Below are 27,527 nucleotides of genomic sequence, written 5' to 3' on the forward strand. Positions count from 1 at the left end.
CTGGATCACGCTACACTGCGATTGGACAGTCTGCGTTTAAAGGGGCGGGACTTAACAAAAGGGTCAATTAGCTGGGTTTGCCCTCCATAATAGCTCTGAATTCATACACAGATAACAAGTGTAATTTACTTTGCAAGTGGATATGACGGATAGATTATCATGGGAGTGGTATAAGCAGGTTTTCTTTATCTGAATGCAACTGAGGAATGCATAATTGAGGGAAATGACAGGTTTCTAAACAACGGAAGGCTTTCATTACTGGACGAGGAGGTCCACAGCAGCCAGCATGCCATGTGTGCTATACTTAACCTCCCGGTAGACAGGCAGCGTCAACAGCGCAACGAGGGAAATAACAAGATGACAGATCCCTGGTAGAGCAGCCGGGCCAAGAAAAGGTATACACTTACAGTTCTGCCAGGAGGAGCACTTTAACCCACACACACACACACACACACACACAGCGGAAAACTTTGCCTGGAGACGCAGAGGAATGAGATGCTCATAAAACATGCATGGTGTGAACTCCAGGACCAGGTCCCAGCTGGGCACCTATTCAGGCTGCAGAGTTACAACTGGTCTTAAAAGGCCGATACAGACGACAACAACGCTGTTGTAACAGAGCTGCAGAACACGACTAGTCTTCATTCAATGTGGTTATGGGTAAATAGGACCATATCTGAGAGGGACAGACTGTCAGACCTGCTGCAGTGAGATGAGAGGTTTTCTAAAGGGACTCAGAGACACTACCACTTTAGTCCACAGGGGGCGACAGAGTCAACACAATGAAAGTTAGTTTTAATGTAAATAAAAACGGAAAGCATTCCAATTCGACTTTTTAAATATTGTCACATGGACGTTTCCGGCAAGACAGACTTCTTCGGTATTCTGTCAATTTCACCATCAATATTACAATTCTAGAATATATAGAAATATATAATAATTATTTTAACTATAGGTGACCACAATCTTTGCAGGTACCGAGTCACATGATGTAGAATATTCAAATATAAAATAAACAAGAAAACATCACACATTATTTTCACTTCATGAGAATAAAAGACTTAAATTTCCTCATTTATGACTATTAAAGATCGCTTATCTACACACAGGTTGGCATTCATCACGTTTACGCTGCTCATTTACAGTTATCTGAAGTTTGGAGCGCACAAAAGAAAGAAAGTTAAGATAAGAAGAGGAAAATGTTCTCGCATGAAGTGGAAACTTATTGTCTTTAAATAAAGAAAAAACTATGAATAATCAAAATAAACATACTTTTTCCTCTTTAAGGATTTCCAAGTTAAAAGACTCGAGTCCAAGTCAAATCACGAGTCATTGGTGGTGAAGTCCAAGTGGAGTTGAAAGCTTTTTTATTCTCTAAAGTCTTGCGTTCACACATGAATTCACTGTTCTAGTCCCATTCTTGTGCTTCTACGTCCTCCACCCTCTCCGGGCCGTAAAAAGAGGGAAAAATGCCAGAAGGTTTACTGCTGAGCAAACATCCACCTGTAAAACTCACTCTGCTCCACCTCGCCCCCCCCGCCTGCAACAATCACACCCATTCATCCTCACAGGCCAGCCGGAGGCTCTATTTTTCACGTACATAAGGTCAGTGTGGCTTCACACTGGATCCATGTTTGACAACAGAAACCCTGACACGACGTCAAAAGTAGCAGTGCAGAGTGAAAACAGGCTAGATGTGTAATATATACATAATAACGTATATATAATGTATATATGTGTACAGTACCTGGACATAGTCTGTAGTCTCCCTGGGGCATCATGCTCTTCATCCTGAAGGCTTCTTCAGGGTGGTTGAAGCGGAAGAAGACTGACTGGCCAAAACACAGCATGCAGCCTGGAAAACATCACACACACATCATTTGTGTTAGTACAGGAACTTAAAAACACACTTTGTGAGGTTAACTGAAAGTAAATGAGTCAAATTGAACCACAATCGCTGCAGTGAGCACGTCCTGATAATGTGGTGACCGTACGTCTTTAAATTAATGGAACCGTTTGACATATTTGGAAAATATCGTGTTTTTTGCAGAGCATTAGAAGATTAAGCATGTTTTCTAAAAACATGTAGAAAACACCAGTAACGCAGCTTTCATCAGTTTATACGAGGTGCTTGTGGGGGTCGTCCTGACGAAGCGGTAAGTTCTGAGTCAAGACTGACAAGTCCCGAGTCAAATCCCAATCACAACAATGAATGTGAAGGCGCATAAAACACGACACATGAACACTACTTTCATGTCTGTATGCTAAATATGAAGCTAAAGTGTAAACTATTCCTTTGTCCACAGAGGACCGTCGTATTAGCCAACAGAGAGGTGAGTGAGGTGAAGATCGGGCGTCAGAGTTGTTGTGACAGCATCAGAGGTGAAAGCAGTGCAAAGAGCTAAAACAGGAACCAACAACACCAGCAGGATGTGCTGACTCAGCCTTCACTGTCATTAACAAGAGACTCACAAAAAGAACAAAACACGAGGACAGCGAGTCCCTGGTCACCATGTAAAAGTGTTGATGGATGATTTATTACAATTTCCACAAAAACACACATATTTGCATTTCAAGCTGCATCAGAAGTGTAAATGACTTTTTCTAATTATTGAAATGCGCCCCAACATCAAATACGTCCGTCTTCTCTGGCTGATTGAAATCCCTTCGGTTTAGTTGGACTATCTGATGAGCCTCGCCCAGACATCCTGCAGGAAATACATCCAATTAAGGAGATAAGACGCTCTAAATAAAAAAAGCCCAGCAGTAAACAAAGTGATCGTCTACTTACAGTCAAGTCTGTTAGAAGTTCGTTAGCTGGTCGAATGTAAAAGTCTGAGAAGTCATTTGAGGTTTTTAGGTTTACCGTGTTATTATCTCAACAAAGTGCGGCCTCACTTTTCTGGGTTTAACTTCTTGGAGCTCGTCAAAGCACTAATCAATAATCTTATAATATTAATAATGGATGAAATGACTGTGCGATGGTGAAAAGGTATCACTCTCAGTGACGGAGCGACTTAGATTTATCACTAAACTCTACCTCGTCTCTACAGAGCGTTTCATTGTTCTTCAGCTCGTTTGTTTTGGTTTCCCGGAACGTAACGTTAACGTTTTGGTTCACTCTCACGGCTCTCATCAGCCGTTTACGGCCGCAGCAGAAAAGAAATCTAATAAAACTCACTGAACAACAACTGACAGCACCAAACAACTGATGGACAAAGGTCGTGACTTGAGACTTGAGATATAGCTCAAAGACTTGGAATCACATTTGTGAGCATCTCTGCCTCAAACTTGCTGAAATAAATCAAATTATTGGTTCAAGAGAAAGTGAAAGTTGCTCAACGTTGCTCTGAAATGTTAATCACAGTGCTCACAGTTCCACCCATGAGTCAGTAATATTGATTATTATTACATCCATTCATCATGAACTGACTGTTGATGCTGATCAGGCCTGTATTCACATGACACACTCGGTCTCTGTGGCACCATTCACCATCGTTTAGCATCCACTCACCATCCCGGTTTGAAACCTAAAAACCATAATGTGCATCAATAATTCATCCCCTTCATGAGCCACGAGCTCGACAACAGATAAGCGATCTCGTGTTTATTGCCTTCACCAAATATAGCAGCGCTGTCCTGCTGCGATTACGAGGGCCGAGATAAGATCCGTCGTCAGCCGGGAACACGAGATAGGAAAAGATGGAAACTTCTCCATTACGTGAAGGTGCCAGATGCTCTTTTATTTTGGCGGGACAGACACAGTTGACAGCTTTGTGAGGAAACCGCCTGATTATGAGCTGCGTGCAACGACGCAAATAAATGGAAAATGTGTTTAGATCAGTTTTAAAAAGCAGTGTTCTGTGCAGGTAATAGGAAAAGAAAATACATTCCTTTCTTTTTATTCTGTTGTGCACAAAAGACTATTGTAACGTGCAGCTGCACGCTACATCCTGTGCACACGGTTGTGTTCTCTGGAGACAGTTAAACTTTGAATCCTTTTTTATTGGTACAATAAAGGACCAAATGCAGCACTTCTTCTTCTTCGCCATCGGTTTCCGTTATTATAATTTCCGTCAGCGTTCCCTCCGGCGGTTTACGACACCGTCTCCAACATAACTTTGGTTGGTATTTTTTTCCACAGATTGAACTGGTTTGTGTGGATATTTGGAAGTCTCATCAGGATGTTAATGCGGCGGTCTGCAGCTCTGATTTCCTCTGGATTCTGTCTCTGCTGCCTCCACACTTCTACGCCTGACGTGCACGAACACGATCTCAAACCGCTGAAGATCAATTGAGCCGATTCTTCTGAGCGAAGCGCTGCTTAAAAGAACGTAGCTCGAGGCGTCTGGTGACGGATCTGATTCAGTTCTACTCAGCAGTTAAATGTGTCTGTTGGAGGGTTTGGAGGAAACACTGATGGAAGGTGAATAAAAGATCATAAGTCCAATGTATATAATGTAATAAAACACCTAAAATAACCCAAAATTAATCAGGAACAGCTCCTCAACCACGAGGCGCATGTGCTTATTTCTATTACAGAGTGAATGGATATGCAAAGGACGGAGCTTCAGGACTGTACTTATTGATTGTAGTTCACTTCTGCTGCTGGATGCTGCAGATAACCTGCTAACCAGACGGCAACCTACAGTTCTTTAAAGTGAAGCCAAAGCTTCATGTGTTAAAGCTGCATTCTCTCTAGTGTCCACCAGGGGGCGACTCCTCTGGTTGTATAGAAGTCTATGAGAAAATGACTCTACTTCTCTCTTGATTTATTACCTCAGTAAACATTGTAAACATGAGTTTATGGTCTCAATCTCTAGTTTCAAGTCTTCTTCACTACAGCATGATGTTCATTTAGTAAACTACACAACCTGGAGCTTCAGAGATTGTTCAGTGTTTCGTGGACATTCAGGACAAAGAGGACGCTACGAGCTGATGGATGAGAGGAGACGTGTCTCCTCCTCTTCATCGTCCTCTCACCACAAACTGCTGCCGGCAGCTGACACTCACTCTCTGCCCCTGTGTGTGTGTGTGTGTGTGTGTGTGTGTGTGTGTGTGTGTGTGTGTGTGTGTGTGGGGCCACCAGGGATTAGCACATGATGAGTCAGCAAAACAGAGCACACACACACACACACACACACACACACACACACACACACACACACACACACACACACACACACACACACACACACACACACACACACACACACAGTACACAAACACACAAACATGCTCATTCAGAAACAAAACACTGAGGTTGTGTGTTTTCCTCTGACAGAAGATAATGACCACTAAAGTTACTTTACATGCAACAGACATGTTTAGGTGGTAAAAACATTCAGCTAATTATTATTTGTTTAAATAAAACTAATGCGTCTCTAAATTTGGTGATTTTCAACTTTTCAGAATTCTAGTGTAGTAGATAGTCAAATATAACAGAAGTGGAAAAACACCAAACACACCATCTACTGACTCCTTTGGTTTCTTTAACGTATCTACATTGTGCGATTACTTCCTAGTTTATCTGTTTTATCGTAGTTTTCACACTTTGTTCAAATTGCCGACCAGCATGAGGAAGTAAACCTTTACGTTAAGTTCCTGCTAAAGCTGCTTCACAATAAAAGCATCCAACAAATCAACCAGGACTGAAATCTTAAAGATTGCTGTTTATTGCCCGTGTTTGCATGACTTCCATTTATATTGCTCAGATTTCTCTTTTTCTAGAATATACCTCAACAGTTAACATGCTTGACATTTACTGACGCTCATTAATAACTCTCACACGGTGACATTTTAAAGGAAAACAGGCCGTAGACACAGAAAGCTGACCTTTTAAAAGATGGTTTCAATAACAATAAAAAACTAATTAACGGTTGAGTCACAAAGCGAGGCCAATAAATCAATCGCTGAGCTCAACATGATATTTATCCAAATCAATCCATCTGGTTTCATCCATTACTGTAAATCTCTCGCTGCCACGATCAGCAATCATCAACTCCGCCACGACAACGCCAACCGGCTCCTCTCACAGCCAGGAGAGACCCCTTCAGGGAGCGTCCGACAATAGAGCTCCACAGAACCAGTGTGGATTTATGGAGTATTTATCCAGGTCCCCGGAGGGTTCTGGATCTAAAGCGGATGGTGCATCACACTCAGCGAGGAGCGTCGGGATCATAAATCATGTGGTTATTCATTACAGAGCAACCCGGCAAAACGTGTTGACACGGAGAAACTGCAGCGCTTCATTTCGCAATTACAGGAAATTAAATGTAATTCAATGGACGGGCTTTGGTGTGAAGTCAATAAACTGGACGTGGGGAGGTCTGCTGGGACGTTTTCCAGCTCCGACGAGGTTAAATGTTGCAGAAAGAAACCGGCAGCTCGTCAAACGCTTATCTTTAGTGTTTATGGAAGCGACGCGTCAACCGGTCTCCACTCAAACAACAGGGGGGGGGGGTTTCCAAACCTTATCTCCAGACGAGGAGGCTCTCATATTAAAAACAGGCAGCCGGGCGTGGGCGGTTAATGAGACCAGAAGAAGAAGCCGAACCCAAAACCACGCAGAGAAAACAGCCCCACCTCAAAACCACTAAGTCCTTGTGTTCAGACTGGAGCGGCTGCAGATGAAGATGTTTAGAGATGAGTTGATTTTTTCCAGCATGTCTGAATGTTGCTCAACACATTTTATGACTTTGTGTTCCTGACAACTACGTAACAAGACTCAGTAGAGAGAAGAAGAAGTCCACGCCCTCGTGGAAAGAAACATGGTAGTCAACGGCGAAAGATTGTTTAAGATTTTAACCATTTGGGCTACATCCACATTACTGCGTTTGTTTTAAAAGACAAATGAACTCGGTTCAGACGAGTGTTTTAGCCGTTAATCTCCGTCCGTACTACCACGTCTGAAATTAAGGAGGCAACCTCCGGATCTGTAAAGTGAAGTCAAAGCTTCATGTGTTAAAGCTGCATTCTCTCTAGTGTCCACCAGGGGGCGACTCCTCTGGTTGTATAGAAGTCTATGAGAAAATGACTCTACTTCTCTCTTGATTTATTACCTCAGTAAACATTGTAAACATGAGTTTATGGTCTCAATCTCTAGTTTCAAGTCTTCTTCAATACAGCATGATGTTCATTTAGTAAATGATGGTCTTAGAGTCAAACAGACCATAAAGCAGGGGATGCTTTAGGGGCGGGGCTACACAGTGATTGACAGGTCTCTACCAGAGACGTATACGGCGTCTCTACGTCACTCCTCCTCAGTCCAGATGTGGTCACTTCCTGTTCACTGGCTGAGAAAAAAAACAAGATGGCGACATTTTTTACTTCTATTAGGCGTTAGTGGTCTGCTCACATTGGTGTTCTTTGACTAATCTGAATCATGGAAGTCTGATGTTGAAGTTGACACAGTGATTGACAGGTCTTGAACATCGTGCAGTATCTTGAACATCGTGCAGCTTTAAGACACTTCAGCATTGACTTCCCTCTTAAGAACCAGAGGTCGCCGTCTGCTCCAGACATGAGTTAGTGAGCAGTGACTTGTGGGGAAGACGCAAAACGCCGACAACACATTCTTTCCTGATAGCCTATCGAGCACACTTCTCCCTCGGTGGTCCGGTCGAACTCTGGTTTTAACTTTCAAGGCCTCGTCTCTAAAAAGGTCCCGTTCTCCACAGGAGCTAATCAGCTGAGGTGACAGCAGAGAGGGTGGTCTCTCTGACGTGGACGTCTAAGTTTCCAAACTCAAACCTGAGGGAATGAAAGAAAACAGGAAAAACAAGCTCCTTTTGGGGTAAATGAAGGACAAATGTTGAAATATTCTCTCTGGGTTTGATTCAGATCTGCATGTTTAAGCGGTTTCCATTCAGTATTTTAATGCTGAAACTGACAATTCTGGTCTGTAGGGAGCGACACAGATTTACTGAAAGCTTCTTTCTCCACCAGCAAGATGAAAAAAAGGAAGATGTGATCTTTGTTTTTCTGCCCCTTCAGTTAAAGAAGCGTTACTTGAACAACAACATTCAAGACATCATCAGGATTCTTTGAAGTCCAAATGAAACTCATTTTCTCACTTTATTAGCTACTTTCCCATCGTATTAATTTCTCAAGAAATCTACTAAATTCAAACGGTTTAGTGTCCCCACATCAAGTTTACCCGTCCAAATCCAAGATGGTCTATTTCTATAGAGCTATTCTTGATGCTCGTCATCGGAGCCACCGGGTCAGATTCTGGTGAAACCAGATGACATCATGCAGGTTTCCCTCCTCCTGCTTCTCCTCTCAGGGAGCCGACACCGACACCACGCTGCTGGAGACCCGGGACGTGTTGCTGGACCCGCTGGAGGGAAGGGAGGCAACGGGAGAACCAGAACCAGGACTGAGAGGAGCAGACTGTCAGACCTGCTGCAGTAGAATGGGAGGTTTTCTAAAGAGACTCTGGTGCTTCTTTAAAGGAACCGGGCATACAAACTAAACCGCTCACATATTCTTCACTCTGAAAATGTATCCTCAAAGGAAAGAGCTCATCTCCAAACATCACTGCAGGGATGGACCCAGACTTGGGTCCTATTCCAATTTAAAATCACCAACGGCTCATTAACCGGGATTTGGATCAGTGCTGCTGCTGCTGCTGCTTGCTTTCATGTGCAGCAGTACAATATATCAGCTCCACATCTGGCAGAAAACACACAGCAGCAGATCTTCTGGAACGAAAGAACGTCAGGATTCTTCCAAGAACACTGCGGTTCAGGATTAGTTTTCTCCGAGGCTGAGCTCAGCGAAACCAGAGAATCCACTCAATCAACGGCTGTGCTTCCAAAAAAACAGGGAAAATATGACACATTGCCATTTTCCTAATGATAACAACGTCATAAGAGGAAAGCAGAGGCAGCGTTGGTAAGATTGGGGAGCGACTGTAGTGTGTCCTGTGAAAATCCAGCCAGGTAATCAGTTAGATTGATTCCCTGAACCGGAGCGAGAAACCAACTCAAACGCTCCAGGAATGATTCATCTAAATCGCCGCCGCCCAATCACGGTGAGTGCACTCCGAGTATTACTGCAAGATCAGCATCTTTCAGCCCGAGCGCCGTCCTCCAGAGCGGCTCCGCTTCCAACCGAGAAACAAGCGAACGCGTGCCAGGAAGAGGCTCAAAGGGTTGGTGCATTAAACGCTCCGCGGGCTGACATTCATCACGTCTGCAGAGAGCTTCCCATGTGGCTCGTCTTCTAGGAGTGAGGACACAAAGATTGTCACCACCTTCCCTCAAGGACACTTCAACCCCGTTCTCTAATAAAACTAAGTGGATTATAGAGAACATGCTGTGATGCAAACAAGGATCCTACAGACTGAAGGTGAAGATCTATTAATAGGACTCGTCCGTCAGCAAAATAGAAAACACACAAAGGCCGTCTTCAGTGTTTCATCCTCATGAGTACGCTACGAAAGATATACTATAAGATGTGTAATACTGGAAATATTCGTTATACATTTGAGAACCACATAAATTACTTCAACAACCAATTCACTTTCAATCAGCTGGGGCTGAATTAGCTGTCAACACACTTTTTCAGATACCAGATTTTAAATTATAATTTCATTCTATATATTTTTATGCACTATATATCTGGAACAAACTCGCAGAAAACTCTCTTCTGATTGGTTGGTACTCGTTTAAGTGTATTGCTGATGGAGAAGGTCTTTCTTGTAAAGTGCTCTCATATCCAATTATAATGTCCTGATTTTGGGAGACATTTAGTTTTTTAAATGTTGCTGATATGGATGGAATAAATGTACAGATTTGGAAAAGCTATTCGACATAACTATATAACACAAAGGACTTGCGCTCAGAAGTTATGAGCACAAGTCCTTTGTTGCGTCCAAAGTTTCCACTTTTGATCACGTCTTTGTGGTCGGCGATTTGTCCGGCCCTCCGCTGTGATTGAACGGTTGGGTGAAAAAAGTGAAAAAAGATGGGACCTTAATCAGAGAGCATCTATTAAAACTATTTATTTAATACCAGAACAGACGAGAACAATCGTTGTAAACCCGTTGAGAGTTTTCCTCTGAATCTAAATCCTGCCTCGAGCGTTCTGTGGCATTAAGACGGTTCGTCCAACCGATCTGACATGTGAGACCCAATATTCCATCATTGCTCCAACAGCATGGGTTGATTCCCTCTGGTATGACCGCATGACCTCTTTCCAGTGAGTCAGCTTTGAAGATTAGACCAGAGGAACCAGAGAAACCAGAGAAACCAGAGGAACCAGAGGAACCAGAGCAACCAGAGGAACCAGAGAAAAAAGAGAAACCAGAGAAACCGGAGCAACCAGAGGAACCAGAGCAACCAGAGCAACCAGAGCAACCAGAGAAACCAGAGAAACCAGAGAAACCGGAGGAACCAGAGCAACCAGAGGAACCAGAGGAACCAGAGCAACCAGAGAAACCAGAGAAACCGGAGGAACCGGAGCAACCAGAGGAACCGGAGCAACCAGAGCAACCAGAGGAACCAGAGCAACCAGAGGAACCAGAGGTGGTCGGAGAGAGAACGCTTCATGTTCATGTAGAGTCAGGAGAGACGCCACAACTCACCGGCAGGATTGATAAGATTGTTTTTTTTTTAACAAATCGGCAAAAACTTCACCGTTTATCAAACCAGAAGCTGTAAAACCAGACATTATCGTCAGATTTTCATCTTTTCAACGGACCTTAAACACATCATGTGTGACGAACGCTTCCGTCAGGAAAAAACAGCCAAAACTAAGCTTTAAATACTGAACTTCAGGAGGTGAACACAGAGAGGAGAGAGAGGCTGGAAGTAGAGGATGTTAAAATGTAAATAGTTTAATATTTAACACATGGAGCCTCAATTAAATGTTTCCAACATTGGTGACACTTGTAAACATGTTTGATATTTAGATTCCACTGTTTCCACTTTTTGTAAACGTTTAAAGAAATTCAACTTGCATTCTCTTTTTAATGATTGACGTCATCATAACTGTTGTTCTGCACTAAAGACGTGTTCTAGTTCTCTACTTCTAGTCACGATGGTTCTGTTTCAGAGGAGCAGGACTTTTATTTTGAAGAGAAAAACGAGACCAGAGAGTAAAATGTGACGAGAGCATAAAACTGCTTCAGTGTTGCTCACACTTCTCACGACGTGACAAAGAACTTCTCTAAATGCTCGTAGTAGCACCTCACAGCTGTGACTTCACATCCAGCTCAGCCTGCGTTCACACGTTACTGCCTCTCTGCAGCACGCTGCCCGTCAGCCAAAACACATTTCATTTAATGCAGCATGTTCACAGGAATCCTGTCATCCAGAACACCAGAACCAGAGCACCAGAACACCAGAGCGACCAGAACACCAGAGCACCAGAACGACCAGAGCACCAGAGCGACCAGAACACCAGAGCAACCAGAGCACCACAACACCAGAGCGACCAGAACACCAGAGCACCAGAACGACCAGAACACCAGAGCGACCAGAACACCAGAGCAACCAGAGCACCACAACACCAGAGCAACAGAGCGACCAGAGCACCACAACACCAGAGCACCAGAGCGACCAGAACACCAGAGCGACCAGAACACCAGAACCAGAGCACCAGAGTGACCAGAGCACGCAGAACACCAGAACCAGAGCACCAGAACCAGAGCGACCAGAACACCAGAACACAAGAACCAGAGCACCAGAACACCAGAGCGACCAGAGCACCAGAACCAGAGCACCAGAACACCAGAACCAGAGCACCAGAGCGACCAGAACACCAGAGCGACCAGAGCACGCAGAACACCAGAACCAGAGCACCAGAGCACCAGAACACCAGAACAGAAAGAAACACAGTAACAATGTGTGCATTCAAGCTGTAAGTAGTTTACTTGACTGGATGTATATTTGATGAGGATTCTGTTAGCGCTGTGTACCAGAGGAGCTTTTTATTTTTTTAAGTATCGAGATATTATCGTATCCTGACTAAAGATCCTGATAACATCGTATCATGGGACCTCTGGTGATTCCCACCCCTAAATAACAGAAGTATTTCCAGCACACATTCTCCTAAAAAGCTGCAGTTTGGTGTATTAAAGTTTTCCACTTGATACCACGATGAGAGCATAACTCATCCCAGCAGCATCGGAGGAAAGTCCTGACTGTGATTCACAGCAGAACATCACCGTCAACAACCCTGAAGCTGTGAATCTACACTTCATTCCAGAGTTCATTCTCCTCGCCAAGTCTCTTACTTGTATCAGTTGACTATGAGGAGAAACTCTGCGCATGTCGTGATGTTACAAACAAAAGACACGGTGACGTCTCTGAAGCAGACAAAAGAGATTCCCAAAACCAAAGCCGGCGGTTGCTATGGAAAGCTGACGGTTTACGGCCTCGGCAAAGGCCGGGGAGTGGAACCCAGCGGTTAATCAATGACTGTCTTCAAACACAGACGCACATACCAGAGGAAGATACGGGGCCGGTTTGAAAGGAGGAGGAGGAGGAGGAGGTCTGACCCAGCATTCCCATCATGTGGTGAAGGAGCGTCTGAAAGGTTGGAAGAAGTGATCACATGTTGGAAGCAGCCCGACGCCGGCGAGGTGCCACGATGGAAGATATCTGGAGACGGCGGCTGCTGCTCACACACACACACACATGTGCTTTTAACTTTAAGTTGCAAAAAAATCCAGTCTCACAGGTTGAGTCCTTTCACAGACGGAGATCATGGAGTTATATGCGGAATACAAATATGCAAATTTTCAGGTGGTTTAAAAAATAATCAATCAAATGTTTTATGGTTGGATGGGTTCTATGATGAAACCTCTTCATATACGCATTTTCTCTTAGACTGTAGATGAGAAGTGGACGTAGTCGTCGTGACGTCACTCGTTGGTTTGTGTTCTGCGGTTTTGAATCCTCAAAAATCAGCGTTTCGGACGTCGCCATCTTGGTCTTTTTTGCAACCAGTGAACAGGAAGTGACCATATCTGGACTGAGGAGGAGTGACGTAGAGACGCCGTACACGTCTCTGGCAGAGACCTGTCAATCACCGTGTAGCCCCGAAAATAGTCATTTTCTCATAGACTTCTATACGACCAGAGGAGTCGCCCCCTGGTGGACACTAGAGAGAATGCAGCTTTAACACATGAAGCACCTTCATGAGTAAAACCAGCGGACTGTCCCTTTAATTAAAACTCTTAATGAGATCTCGTTGCTCACAGCGTCTTCATCTCACGGACCAGATGTAGTCTACAGCAGGCTGTCAGCTGCTGGTGGACGCTCTCCACGGCAACACGTCCGAGGCTTGTCCGAACAGATGTTCCTCCCTCCCCCCCATCGTCATCATCCCTCTCCTCCTTTTGTCAGAACAACTAAAGCCAACCTCCTGCTGTGCAACACGCTCCGGAGGCAGATGGCTGCAGGTCTGAGCGTCAATAAACATGACACCAGACTGTGTGATCTACACGTGGTTTAGAGGAAGTCTGTGGAAGTTTTGGCCCTTTTTAAATAACCAATAAGTTCAATTTCTAAAAACTGCGTTTGTTGCTCAGCACGACTTTCAAAGTATTTCAGTTGGAGGTATTGTTGGCGCCTGCAGCAGGTTCTTATTTCTGTCAGTCGGGACGATATTACGCAACAAAACTAAAGTTAGGTTCAGGAAGAACATCATTGTTGGGCTTAAAATAAGTAAAGCCAACTTATGTTTAGGCAACGGAAGAAAAACCTAATTGTCGGGTACAAAATAAATGTTTAGAAAAGAATGTTTTGAAGGAGTCTCGAACGCCTCGTGGTTGTTAGTCCTGTTTTTTTTGGACTCGTCTACAATAAGCGGTTTCTCTCGACATTTAATACGACGTCATTGACTCTGACTGGTGCTAGGTTACGTGGATGCGTTTGATTCGTGTTTACATCATGAAAGAAGATCTTTATTGACTTTCATTCTTATTGTTTCCATGCTGAGCGAGCTGTAGGTTCAGAGATCTGAATCGAGAGCATCGCAAATAAACTAAATGCACTATAAACTAAATTAAACTGATTTCTTTGCAGTAATATTGTTTGTGTTCATTATTCTGAAAAACTGAACTCAGGATGCACTGACCCAACACGCTGGACTGGTTCACATCCAACGCCTTCCTTCAATAAAGTCTTTGTCGATGTTTATATCATTGTTTTTAGTCCCCGGCTTCATTTAAATTCACATTCAAGTCAAAGAATAAGTTGGATCGGTCCCCTAAACTCAATGTTTCACTTGTGATAAGAAGTAAATCTTTTACGATGAAACTTTCTGGGAGTGAAATGTTTCAATAAAACTCAAGGACTTTCAATGAAAACACCACACGAGCTCGTCCTGCTTCCATTCGTTCCCCTTTACGTGCGCCACATGTTCTGGAACCACAAACATCCTCATCACACACACGGGTGAACATCAGAGTCACCAGATATGATCGGCAGCGAGGAGCTCAGCACAAAGGCCTCTCCGGTGTCTCTTTGCTTGACCCTCGGTGTCGTCGGGAGGATGTAGCGGTTCACAGAGTGTGTCAAACACAACATGCAGCAACACGACCAGCTGCTGCCAGCTTCCCCTCCTCACACGTCTGACCTGGTCTCTGGGCCCCGCTGGAGAACCACATCACATCCACTGAGGACTGTTTGCAGAGGGGGGGGGGGGTCTCCTCTCTCTGACTCCTCACATCCTTTCCCCCCCCCTCTCTTACAATGGGGTCAACGCAATGTGTCAGAGAGATGACAAGTGTTGAGGAGGTGTGGTGGAGCAGAGAGGAGATGGTCCTGGTTTAGTACTGCCCCCCCCCCCCCCCCCCCCATGGCAGACTGGGACCTTCAGATCCACAGCGGTACTTCTAGTACATGCATGACAACTCGTGGACCCAGAGGCCTCTGGATGAGCAGAATGCATGAAAGCAAAGCTCAATTCTATTCCAGGTAGCTGGCCCGGTTAGGTCACATTGGCACCCAGGAATAGCAGTGTAACAGTAGACAGACACAGGGGTCTGGTCATGCCAGGCTGCATGGGGGGGGTCTGCAGATCTGGCAGACTTGTATATGTTTGTAGTCTATAAACAGAAGTCACATGGAGGCAGGGGGCAAGTCAGCGCTGAAGAGAGCTGGAGACAGGAGCAGGTGTTGCATGTGTGAGGGGACAAACCAAACTCCGTTCAAAAGACTCGCAGTTTAAAGTGTCCGAGCCTTCAGCGGGAATGTCTTTCATTGAAGTGAGACTTAAACAACTGGGTCTTGTCTGAAGAGTATTTCTAAAAGAATCGGCATGAAAACTAGCCCGGAGCAGCTCTTTGTGTAAATAACATCCGTGTTTGTTATGTGCTAACATCGCTAGCTGTGACCCAGCGAAGCTACATTCCAGAGGACGAGCAGCCCGTGAAGAGCGGGCACGAACAGGAGCTTCTGGAGCCGCTGGAGTCGCTCACGTTCGGTGGATGTAAGCCGAAGTGAACAATGACTCCTCAGAAACCTCAGAAAGACAAAACTAATATTCTATCACATGTACTTTACCGACTTGAGAGCACAACGTTACACTCCACGGCTTTCTAAACGGAGTTTGGTGCGATGAGCGTTTTGACCTAAAACTTGCAAGAAACTGAAGCGATGCAAGAACGAGCAGGTTTCCAAATCAGCGACAACTAATGCCCTCAATCTCTGACAAGTTAGCCCCACAAACAGCTCTTAGACCCCCGCAGTCTGTAACTCCATCTACCGGCTTCAAACTCACTGCAAAGCCGGGGCAAGTGCTGCAGGCAAACACCGCCACAACCACTAACTTCAAACCCACCTTTAACAGAAAACCTCCAAATATTTAAAAAGCAACTTACTTTAACTCCTCTGCACGAGCCTCCTCTCTGCCTCGGTGCTCATCGCGTCTGCTCCGCTCAAATAAAGCCACGTGTTCGGGATTTATTGAGGAGCGTTTATGGCTCTTTATTGTCCCGACGCGCTTTTGTTATGATAATCCTTCTTCCACAGACTCTTTAATATATGCTGCAGATATGAGAGTGTTCACACAAGAGAAGCTGTCTGTTTGCCCCACTTGTTAAGAACACGGGTCCACGGAAGCGTTGCTGTATTCCAGTTTATTATTATTAAAATAAAAGAAAACTGTGCGGGGTTTTTAAGTCATTGTTTTATCCATTGTCTCTCAGTGTAGACGCGATCAGGAAGAAACAGCTGGTTCTCAGTCCGCAGAGAGAGAGAGAGAGAGTCGGGACTGTCAGAGAGGAGGAGGAGGAGGAAGAGGAGGAGGAGGGGGAGGAGGCGGAGGGGGGAAAGAAGGTGGAGATCCTGAGTCAGAGTTGTGCAATAAGAGACAGGAGGAGGAGGGGGGGGGGGGAACCACACACATCTAAATCCACAACAGAGGAACTTAACTGATCAATAACATGTATTGATCATCATCATAATGTCAGAACATCTCTTTAAACACACACGTGCCACTTTAATAGCATACTTGTCTTAACGTACTCTTTATTTATTGATTTGTTTATCACATTTTATTGTTAATTGTCATGTTGTCTATTTTTAAATGACGTCTCTTACTGTTGCACAATGTCTATTGTCTCGCACCGATCCCTAACATTCCCTTCATGTGTGAAGTATTTGACAATAAAACGTTTCTGATTCTGATTCTATCATATTTTTACAAACATCAATAAAGCCGACACAGATCAGCCAAGGTGTGTCTCTCTCTCTCTTATCATTGTATCACTAAAAGAACAAAGGTCAAAGTATTACCAGATGTGAAAGCCATATAAATACACATTAAAGGAAGTATTCAGTGTTCCCTGGAGACACATAAATATGCGTGCGTGTGTGTGTCACTTATCTTGACTTTAAATAGAGTGAATGTGTAACAGAAAGACAAATTAAGAACCTGTTCCCGTGTAGAACCGGGTTTCGGGCGGCATAACCTCTCACCTCACCACAATCACAGCAATAGCCAGCATGCTAGCGATTAGCATCTGCAACTAGCATTAGTGCTATTAATTTAGCAGAAGCTAATTAAAAAGGGTAACTCCCAGCGTGAACAGTAATATAAAACAAAACAGTAAAGTCTGGCTAAATTGTAAAAGCAACGCAATCAAAGCTCAGCAGTTCATGTGGGTTTTTACATGTTCTAGAACTGTAGCATTAAAGCATGGATAGCTAGCTAACTAGCTAGCTAACTAGCCAGCCGCTAACTGAGTAGAATGAAACGTAATGCTTCGTCCACACACAGCGTATAGGAAATCACATAGAGAGGCGAAGTCCCGCCCCCTTTTTACTGTGTCCCCCAATGGGACCTTATTTTGGCGACAGACGAATGACATCATCACTATGACATCACAGTGTTTCCATGGGCCCTAATGAAGCTTCACCTCTGCAGCAGAAGTCCATATATATATACAACTGGTTTTCACAGGCTGAGTATAGTCATAGTGACTGAATTTGATGTTTAAAAATGGTGGAGTGCACCTTTAAACTTTCTAAATTATAAAAACATAGGTGAAATATGGTTGTTTATCGCTCTGTAAATGGGTTTCAGAAGTTTATCCCTCAACTGGCTCGTCTTAACGTCCTCCTCTTCCCCGTTGTTGTTCCTTTAAACATGTATCCCTCTAAAACATCAGCTCATCCCTCTTTGAACAAACCGGATTAGTCTTTGTGTATCACGAGCCCTTCATTGTTGGGATTTCCCTCCACTTCATTTATGCCGCAAATCCAAACAGATTACCGCTTTTCATTTCGCAACAACGCCGACGTGTCGCTGCTCGATCGACGCCGGCGCTCGACTACTTCTTTGCAAAGTAAAAGAAAAACAAACCGCATTACATCAGCGACTGTCTCACTATGATGCATCCTCTACTTTATTAAGTGTACTGTCTCATGGTCAGTTTAATGTTGTGCAACCAGTCACTTCCTGTTGCAGCTCTTCTGATCCTGACACATGAACTCTGGTTTACCCTCACACGCCTTCTCCTGCCTGAAACCCCCTCTGGGGCTAAAGTGGGATCCATGGGGTAAATATAGCCCCCCCCCCCCCCCTACCCCGCTCAGGTTACCCGGCCAGAGTCCAGGTTGAAATACCAAAAGACAAGAGGGGACAACGCTGACGGACGACACACAGCTCTTCTTCTGCATTCTCTCTAGTGTCCACCAGGGGGCGACTCCTCTGGTTGTATAGAAGTCTATGAGAAAATGACTCTACTTCTCTCTTGATTTATTACCTCAGTAAACATTGTAAACATGAGTTTATGGTCTCAATCTCTAGTTTCAAGTCTTCTTCAATACAGCATGATGTTCATTTAGTAAATGATGGTCCATTTAGAGTCACACAGACCATAAAGCAGGGGATGCTTTAGGGGCGGGGCTACACAGTGATTGACAGGTCTCTACCAGAGACGTATACGGCGTCTCTACGTCACTCCTCCTCAGTCCAGCTATGGTCACTTCCTGTTCACTGGTTGAGAAAAAAACAAGATGGCGACGGCGAAATCTCCCAACTGGAGGCTTCAAACCATCAGTCCACCGATGAGACGTCATGACAACTACGTCCACTTCTTATATACGGTCTATATTTAACCATTTAACCATTGACGGTTACACTCTGTAGAAACCTGAGTAGATTCGGACATCAACCAAACATTTAGATGTTGGTAACAGTTTTAATTCAACGTTTATAGTTTTTAAAGTCGTCTGGATGTTCTGTGGAAAATAATGACATTTCTGCTGATAACATATTCTAGATGACGTTATCTTATAAGGAGAATTATGACCGGAGGGTGTGATGACACAGCAGCAGAGGTAGGAGTTCACATCCTGTGAGTCATGATGAGTCGTGTCCCTTTAACTTACTCACATTAATCCCTGTACTTCCTCTAAAAGGTAAACTTCTATGAATTTCCATGACTACAGTGTAGTCTACAGCTCTACTTCCTGTCTGATTGGTTGAAGCAGCGCTGGGATGAAAGGATATGACTGATACAACATTTAGATTGTTTTTCTGGTGTTTTAGGAAATCTCTTTTTTACATACAGACGGATCTTTTCACTGAAGTTATCTTTAGACCTTTAGACCACCGCTTCCTTTTCCTTCAAAATAACAATCCCAGCGGATCATTTTAGTGAAATTCTCAGCTGTGATCAATCTAAGCTCCACTCAGTGTGAAGCAAATTGAAAATCAATCCGTCTCTCCCTCTGGTTTCTTCAATATCATGCTTGAGCTTGTTAGCTTGTTAACACAGGAGCCTCGGGCCGTTCTCTAATCGATCGGCCGTTTAAAAAGCATTTTATCGACCAGACCGGCTGGCTTGAACGCTGTAAAAAATGTTGTTTCATGTGATGTTTGTTTGGAGAAAATCCAAAGTAATCAAAGTAAAGTGCTGCAGAGACCCGTCCAGTCCAGCAGAGCCTATCACGGGCCAGGTGTGAGACCTGGTTCCTTAGAGACAGGTGTGAGACCTGGTTCCTTAGGGACAGGTGTGACAGGTCTGAGACCTGGTTCCTGACGGACAGGTCTGAGACCTGGTTCCTTACGGACAGGTGTGAGACCTAGTTCCTTACATTCAGGTATGAGACCTAGTTCCTTAGGGACAGGTGTGAGACCTGGTTCCTTACGGACAGGTTTGAGACCTGGTTCCTTACGGACAGGTGTGAGACCTGGTTCCTTAGAGACAGGTGTGAGACCTAGTTCCTTACGGACAGGTTTGAGACCTGGTTCCTTACGGACAGGTGTGAGACCTGGTTCCTTAGGGACAGGTGTGAGACCTAGTTCCTTACATTCAGGTATGAGACCTAGTTCCTTAGGGACAGGTGTGAGACCTGGTTCCTTACGGACAGGTTTGAGACCTGGTTCCTTACGGACAGGTGTGAGACCTGGTTCCTTAGAGACAGGTGTGAGACCTAGTTCCTTACGGACAGGTTTGAGACCTGGTTCCTTACGGACAGGTGTGAGACCTGGTTCCTTACGTTCAGGTGTGAGACCTGGTTCCTTAGGGACAGGTGTGAGACCTGGTTCCTGACGGACAGGTGTGAGACCTGGTTCCTTAGGGACAGGTGTGAGACCTGGTTCCTTACCTTGTGACAGGCGGACCGGCTGAGAGACCCGGAGCCCATCGATGGCACAGAGGTTCCCACAGGGGTGCAGCATGATGACCCCCGACCTGTTCTCGATGTAGCAGTGCTGGGCCGCCACTCCGGGGCCCTGGATGTTGACGTCCATGGAGCCATGACCCAGTGTGGTCCGTCCTGTGGGGGGGGGGGGGATGTAAAAACATACATCATATTATTGAGAGGTCTCTGAGAGCTACGAGGTGGAACTGGAGCGGCCATGTTGGATGGACAGACGTCTCTTAGCCGTTATATTGCTCGCGTCACTCGTAGTGTGAACTTAGCATGAAGCTAACAGTTTGTGAGTTGCGTCTCACCCTCGGGTAGCGGCAGCAGGGTGATGGCGGTACTCAGGCGTCCACTACCCAGACTGACCAGGTGGGGGCGCTCTGCCTGGAACTTCAGCCCCTTCCCGGTCTCGATCAGGTCCAGAGGAGTGCTCTGCAAACAGACGTCAAAGGTCATCAGTGAACTGAGATTCATGATTGGGATGAATTAACCTGTTTTCTGGTGATTATGTGTCTTCATCTTTCTCTGGACAGGAAAATAAAAACACATTTGTTGTTTACTCATAATCCATGTTTATGTGCTTGTTTCTATTTTAGTTCCATTTACTGCCAACATGTTTCCCTTTTTACAGCAGAATTACTATAAAAACACACAGAAATCACAGGAGCTTTAGAGGAGCATCAGAGGAGCATCAGAGGAGCATCAGAGGAGCATCAGAGGAGCATCAGAGGAGCAGTAGAGGAGCATTAGAAGAGCAGTAGAGGAGCATCAGAGGAGCAGTAGAGGAGCATCAGAGGAGCAGTAGAGGAGCATTAGAGGAGCATCAGAGGAGCATCAGAGGAGCAGTAGAGGAGCAGTAGAGGAGCAGTAGAGGAGCATCAGAGGAGCAGTAGAGGAGCATTAGAAGAGCAGTAGAGGAGCATTAGAGGAGCATCAGAGGAGCATCAGAGGAGCATCAGAGGAGCATCAGAGGAGCAGTAGAGGAGCATTAGAAGAGCAGTAGAGGAGCATCAGAGGAGCAGTAGAGGAGCATCAGAGGAGCAGTAGAGGAGCATTAGAGGAGCATCAGAGGAGCATCAGAGGAGCAGTAGAGGAGCAGTAGAGGAGCAGTAGAGGAGCATCAGAGGAGCATCAGAGGAGCAGTAGAGGAGCATCAGAGGAGCATCAGAGGAGCAGTAGAGGAGCATCAGAGGAGCAGTAGAGGAGCATTAGAGGAGCATCAGAGGAGCATCAGAGGAGCAGTAGAGGAGCAGTAGAGGAGCATCAGAGGAGCATCAGAGGAGCAGTAGAGGAGCAGTAGAGGAGCAGTAGAGGAGCATTAGAGGAGCATCAGAGGAGCATTAGAGGAGCAGTAGAGGAGCAGTAGAGGAGCATTAGAGGAGCATCAGAGGAGCATCAGAGGAGCAGTAGAGGAGCAGTAGAGGAGCAGTAGAGGAGCATTAGAGGAGCATCAGAGGAGCATCAGAGGAGCAGTAGAGGAGCATCAGAGGAGCATTAGAGGAGCAGTAGAGGAGCATTAGAGGAGCATCAGAGGAGCATTAGAGGAGCAGTAGAGGAGCAGTAGAGGAGCATTAGAGGAGCATCAGAGGAGCATCAGAGGAGCAGTAGAGGAGCATCAGAGGAGCATTAGAGGAGCAGTAGAGGAGCAGTAGAGGAGCATTAGAGGAGCATCAGAGGAGCATTAGAGGAGCAGTAGAGGAGCAGTAGAGGAGCAGTAGAGGAGCAGTAGAGGAGCAGTAGAGGAGCAGTAGAGGAGCATCAGAGGAGCAGTAGAGGAGCAGTAGAGGAGCAGTAGAGGAGCATTAGAGGAGCATCAGAGGAGCAGTAGAGGAGCAGTAGAGGAGCAGTAGAGGAGCAGTAGAGGAGCATTAGAGGAGCATCAGAGGAGCATCAGAGGAGCATTAGAGGAGCATTAGAGGAGCATCAGAGGAGCATCAGAGGAGCATCAGAGGAGCATCAGAGGAGCATTAGAGGAGCAGTAGAGGAGCAGTAGAGGAGCATTAGAGGAGCATCAGAGGAGCATCAGAGGAGCATTAGAGGAGCAGTAGAGGAGCAGTAGAGGAGCATTAGAGGAGCATCAGAGGAGCATCAGAGGAGCATCAGAGGAGCATTAGAGGAGCATTAGAGGAGCATCAGAGGAGCATCAGAGGAGCAGTAGAGGAGCAGTAGAGGAGCAGTAGAGGAGCAGTAGAGAAGCATCAGAGGAGCATCAGAGGAGCAGTAGAGGAGCAGTAGAGGAGCATCAGAGGAGCAGTAGAGGAGCAGTAGAGGAGCAGTAGAGGAGCAGTAGAGGCTCCTCTCTGTGGGGGGTCGTCTCCATCGTTAACAGACTCCTCCACACACACTGGAGGGAGGAATCAGTCCTGACTCCCCGCTCGTCTCCCCCTCGTCTCCCCCTCTGCCTAAAGCGCTGCAGTGTGAACTCGACACAACGAGAGGGGGAAGGGGGGGGGAGGGATGTCGCCATGGCAACAGCACTTTCCGCAATTAAGAAAACCCGATTCTCCTCGAGGTTCGCTCAACGAGCGGAGCGAGAACAACAAAGACATGAAGACAACTCTGCTGTTTCGTCTTCTTCTTCGTTCATAATGACGTGAACGTCAACATGTTGAGTTCACACAGTAAACTACAGGAGATCAGGACCACGTGAAGGTTTCTGGCTTCACAATATGCAGTTTTACATCATTTTTGGCTACTAAAACGCCCCAAAAGCTTAAAGACTAAACTAGTTAAATAATGATATTATTTCACACGTCACAGCCTTCATTTAAAGGCTACAGCATTCTGGCAATGTGTTGCTCTCTGTATTTACTGTAAATCAAAAGAGGAGATTTTAAATACTTTTAAATACTTTAAATACTTTAAATACTATAAATACTTTAAATACTTTTACTTGTTGACAAATAAAAAAGCTGTGATGTAGAGTTCCATTTTTTACAGAAAGGTCTTGAACACTGCTCAGGATAAATCACAGCCAACGATATTTAAATGATTTAAAACGTTTAAATACTCGAGTCTCACGGGACCCGGTCTGCTCATCAAGGTCACGACCCCGAGCTTGAGAAACCTTCCTTCCTGGTTTTACTGGCTTCAGAGATGATTCAGCAGCTTGTCATGCTTCAGCGTACAGTCGACCATCCAGCAGGTGAAGAGTTAAATAAACTCATTTGCATATATTTAAAAGCTGCTGTGTCTTTTTGTCCCTCTTTGGAGCCCTTACACTTCTTATTTACCACCAACTCCGGCGTCCTGACGGGATGACGTGAGGGCGGAGGAGACCTGGAGGATCCTCAGCACCTCCTCAGCACCTCCTCTGCTGCTCCCGTGTGGTTCACACAGCAAACACTCTGCGTCTTCACATATAAACTCTTCACGGTAAAGGTCTGTGTTTGTACCTCATTCTGTCCTGTGCGTCGTCTATTTCTCCACTTTTCTGCTTTTAGTTTCTTATTCCAGACAGATTTGAAAATAGAGAAGCTTTAGAAACAGGAAGTGTTAAAAATCTACATTTTAATAAATATTTATCAGCCAAATCAAATAGTTTAGAGGATGTTCAACCTTTGATTCTTTATAATACATAAAGAAAGGTTTGTCTGAAGGTAGTTTATGAATATGAGATATGAGTTTATAGATAATTATAATGCCTCCTCTCTAGTGGAGGTCAGTTTAAGGTGTTTTGCCGGAATGAGCAGATTGCTGCTTCCACTGGTTTGAATCTTCACAGTTCATCTGTTTGACCGTCCTCTGGTGTTAATAATGCAGCGTGTTGATCATGAACACCTTCGTCCTCCCGTCCTGTGAGTTCTAACAGCAGCCATGTTGGTTGTTTATGTTCCTGGTGATCGTTTAGGTGAAGCGTCTTCAGAGGGAACGGACTGTCGGTGTAGATTCAGAACTTTTAGATCAAGCGCTGCAAGATGCTTTCATTGTAAACGAGGCGGCGACGCAGGTTTTTAGGTTGGATCCTCTTTAAACTCTTAATTTATCACGTTTACCAACAGCTTCACGTGGAAAAGTGTCGCAAAATAATGAATAAGAAAACTTAAACAGATCGTAGACACGTAAAGAAAATCATCCCAGTTCCCCCTAAAGGAGTCATTAAAGTTTATTCTCATTCGGTTTTATCTTCCATTCTTTGCCTCTTTACAAGAAAAGACTGAACACACACACACACACACACACACACACACACACACAGCCCCCCCTTAAAGCCTGATGGGATTGTCAGACCCAGCAGGTGGCGAACGCAGACAGCCAATCTCCGGCTCCGTCTAATTACTGGCTGACTGAAGGTTTCCTGCCTTCAGAGGACGTATTTACTGACATGTGGTGTCAGGACGCGTCTCAGCTGCCTGATCTGAACCCGCTGCCTCTTCAACTCTACTCATCGCTCATGGAGAGTGTGAGAGCAGCCAGCGTGGTGACATTTAACGTCAATGGATCCGCTGTTATCAGAAGAAGAGAGCGCTCACTGTGAGAGCGAGCTGGAAAACATGGAACAAATCCGTCACTCTGATAACATGAGACTGTGTTTTCCTGTTGCCGTCTCAGGCTCTCTCTCTCTCTCTCTCTCTCTCTCTCTCTCTCTCTCTCTCTCTCTCTCTCTCTCTCTCTCTCTTTGTTTCTTCTTCCATCCAAGCGTCATCCTCCGGTGTTGACGAATGAAACCAACGCTGAAGTGCTGAAAACTGTAGTTCATCAAATGGCCACTTGAGGCTCTAAAAGCGAGTAAATCCCCATAGAGCTCTATGTTAAAATGCACCACCTCACAGCACAAATAAACACATTTACTACCTGGAAGAAAATATCTCGTTCATGACGAGTGTTTTATGGAACTCACTCCTTTAAATTTTATCAGGGCTAAAGGGCCTTTCACACAGAACGCAACAACAGCACCACTGCTCTCTGAAAAACACCCTCGCTCACCCTCGCCCTCCCTCGCTCACCCTCGCCCACCCTCGCTCACCCTCGCCCACCCTCGCCCACCCTCGCCCTCCCTCGCCCTCCCTCGCCCACCCTCGCCCACCCTCGCCCTCCCTCGCTCACCCTCGCTCACCCTCGCTCACCCTCGCTCACCCTCGCCCACCCTCGCCCTCCCTCGCCCACCCTCGCCCACCCTCGACCACCCTCGCCCTCCCTCGCTCACCCTCGCTCACCCTCGCCCACCCTCGCTCACCCTCGCCCACCCTCGCCCACCCTCGCCCACCCTCGCCCTCCCTCGCCCACCCTCGCCCACCCTCGCCCTCCCTCGCCCTCCCTCGCCCCTTCTGATGCAAAAAACAAGATTGCGATTCCAAAACACCATCCCAGGCTTGTTAGCTTAGCTCATTGTGCTAAAAGACACTTTAAGGAGTCGGCTGTTCATTTTTGGACGGACAAAAACCAAGATGACAATGGGCAAAAACCAAGATGGCTTCCTACTGTGTATACAGTGTTAGCTCCACATCCCTCACATCCTTAAGCACACACACACACACACACACACACACACACACACACACACACACACTCACTCACCTGTAACACCTGGTGGTTTTGTCGTCCACACTCGGGCATGTTGCTGTTCAGGCGGTCCATGTCCACTGAGCTGTCCACGGCTCCCTGAGACACATGAAGATCCTGGAGGAGGAAGTGACATCATGACGTTAGAGAGGAACAAGAGTCATCATGGACGACGACAACGGTTAGTTACAGCATCCAGATGTTGTGCGTTTTGGTGTTTTTGTGGTCAGAAATGTTCTCATATTCAGTGGCATTCCCCCTCCCCACTCTGCCTACACACAGAGTGCTGTGTGTGTGTGTGTGTGTGTGTGTGTGTGTGTGTGTGATTCATGCTGTCAGCACACACACACACAAACAGATGGTAGACAGTATTTAGCAACACACTCTGAGGAAGTGACACACTTGAAACACGCACACGCATTTAAATCTCTTGGTGGTTCACACATTCACTGGAAATCCGCCACCTTGGCTGAGCTCTTGTCTCTCAGTCTTTATGAAAACACACACACACACACACACACACACACACACTCACCGTGCCCAAATCCCATACATTCCTCCCTCCTTACTCATATTTTGGGGTATTTCCATCGAGTCAGCACTGAACAAATGTCTATAAATATGCTCCGTGTCTATATCGGTGCAGGTGTTAAACGGCCAGATTCTGTAGAAATGTGTGTGTAGAATGTGAAGAAGTCATTATAGGAGATGTGAGAAGCCTGTGGTTGTGAGGAAGCACAATAAAAACCACACGGAGCGGTTGGAGAACACTCGATTATAGCAATCACTGAGATTCAGAGTACCCGGAGTCATTTGCGTGCCTAAAATGTTGTGCAGCTGGGATGGAAAGTGTGTTTGTGATGCTCTCTGCCCTGCAGGAGAACTAAACACTGCGACAGCATCGTGTTTGCTCTCCTGAAATGATATTCAGTCGGGGCCGCGGGGAAGCCTCCAACAGCAAATCACAAAATAATCAGCCAGAAAATAAGAAACAAATGTTGAGAATATATTATCTGCAATGAGGAACTCTTCTTCTGAGCCAGAAGGAGCAAGAAGTCTGCAGACTACAGCGTGTTTCCTCAGGTTCAGGCTCACCTGTCCTTTTGTTGTTGTCTCTACATGTAAGAATTACCTTTCTCCTGTTGTCCAGCACATGCACAGCCTCCATGGCAAACAGCTGCTCACTCAACCCTCTCAGTGTGAACTTGATGGACCAGGACGCCTCTGAGACCAGACCGTCTCTTTGTCCTGATCTCACTTCTTTGTCCTCCGCTATAACTCCCGTTCCAGGAGGTGGACCTGTTGCTGCTTGCTCCGCTAAACTAAGACCTACATTCCTGACTGGCAGCAACAAAAAGCCCCGGATAACAGAGACGTGAGTGTGTTTACCTGACGATCAAAAGAGAGGAGAAGAAGAAGAAGAAGAAGAAGAAGAAGAAGAGGAAGAAGAGAAGAGGAAGAAGGGAGAGTGGTGACTGAAGTTTGACAAGAATAAATCTTAGAATAAAAGTGGTGGAAGAGGAAGGAGGAGCTCTGTAAAGGCATCACGATGCTTCCACTACACAATTAATCGTATAACACAATGTGCTCATTTGTTTATTTCCTGCAGAAAGACAAGAGAAGCTGAGCAGATTAAAAGCTTAACTGAAGCTTTACGTCATGCTCTTACTGCAGCAACGCTTCAGTCCAGATAGCTCGTTCGTACCAGTTATTTTTATAATTTTTGCTGTTTGTACACAGAACATTCTGAAACAGATTCCTGTAAATATGTGTTAATGGCTGCGTGCGCTCTGTGTTTGAGTGACACGTAGCAGACGACTGCTGAAGCTGAAGTGAGTCTGAAAACACTGGTCCGCCTTTGTGTTTATGTTTGTCCTCCAGGAACTTCATGCATCCAAGTCCTCTGAG

The 27,527-nt window shown here is 45.6% G+C and overlaps 1 protein-coding gene across 5 annotated transcripts in view; it reads right to left on the reverse strand.

Moving 5' to 3' along the window:
- phldb1b (pleckstrin homology-like domain, family B, member 1b) overlaps positions 1–26,824 on the reverse strand; it is a 66,649-nt gene extending 39,825 nt beyond the window's left edge. For 4 of the 5 annotated variants that reach the window (XM_079166115.1, XM_079166116.1, XM_079166117.1 and 1 more), the window contains exons 1-5: positions 26,752–26,824; positions 25,635–25,736; positions 20,426–20,549; positions 20,076–20,246; positions 1,748–1,855 (exon numbers count right to left, since the gene is read on the reverse strand). In XM_079166115.1, coding sequence (XP_079022241.1) covers positions 1,748–1,855; positions 20,076–20,246; positions 20,426–20,549; positions 25,635–25,736; positions 26,752–26,787 — 541 coding nt within the window. In that variant the 5' untranslated portion in view covers positions 26,788–26,824. Of the gene's footprint in view, positions 1–1,747; positions 1,856–15,838; positions 16,098–20,075; positions 20,247–20,425; positions 20,550–25,634; positions 25,737–26,751 lie in introns of those variants that run through there. The other variant, XM_079166118.1, reaches the window with a different exon arrangement.
- Between the last annotated feature and the right edge of the window lie 703 nt (positions 26,825–27,527).

This window comes from Pholis gunnellus (assembly GCF_910591455.1).
Source record: "Pholis gunnellus genome assembly, chromosome: 9".
Classification (NCBI taxonomy): domain Eukaryota; kingdom Metazoa; phylum Chordata; class Actinopteri; order Perciformes; family Pholidae; genus Pholis; species Pholis gunnellus.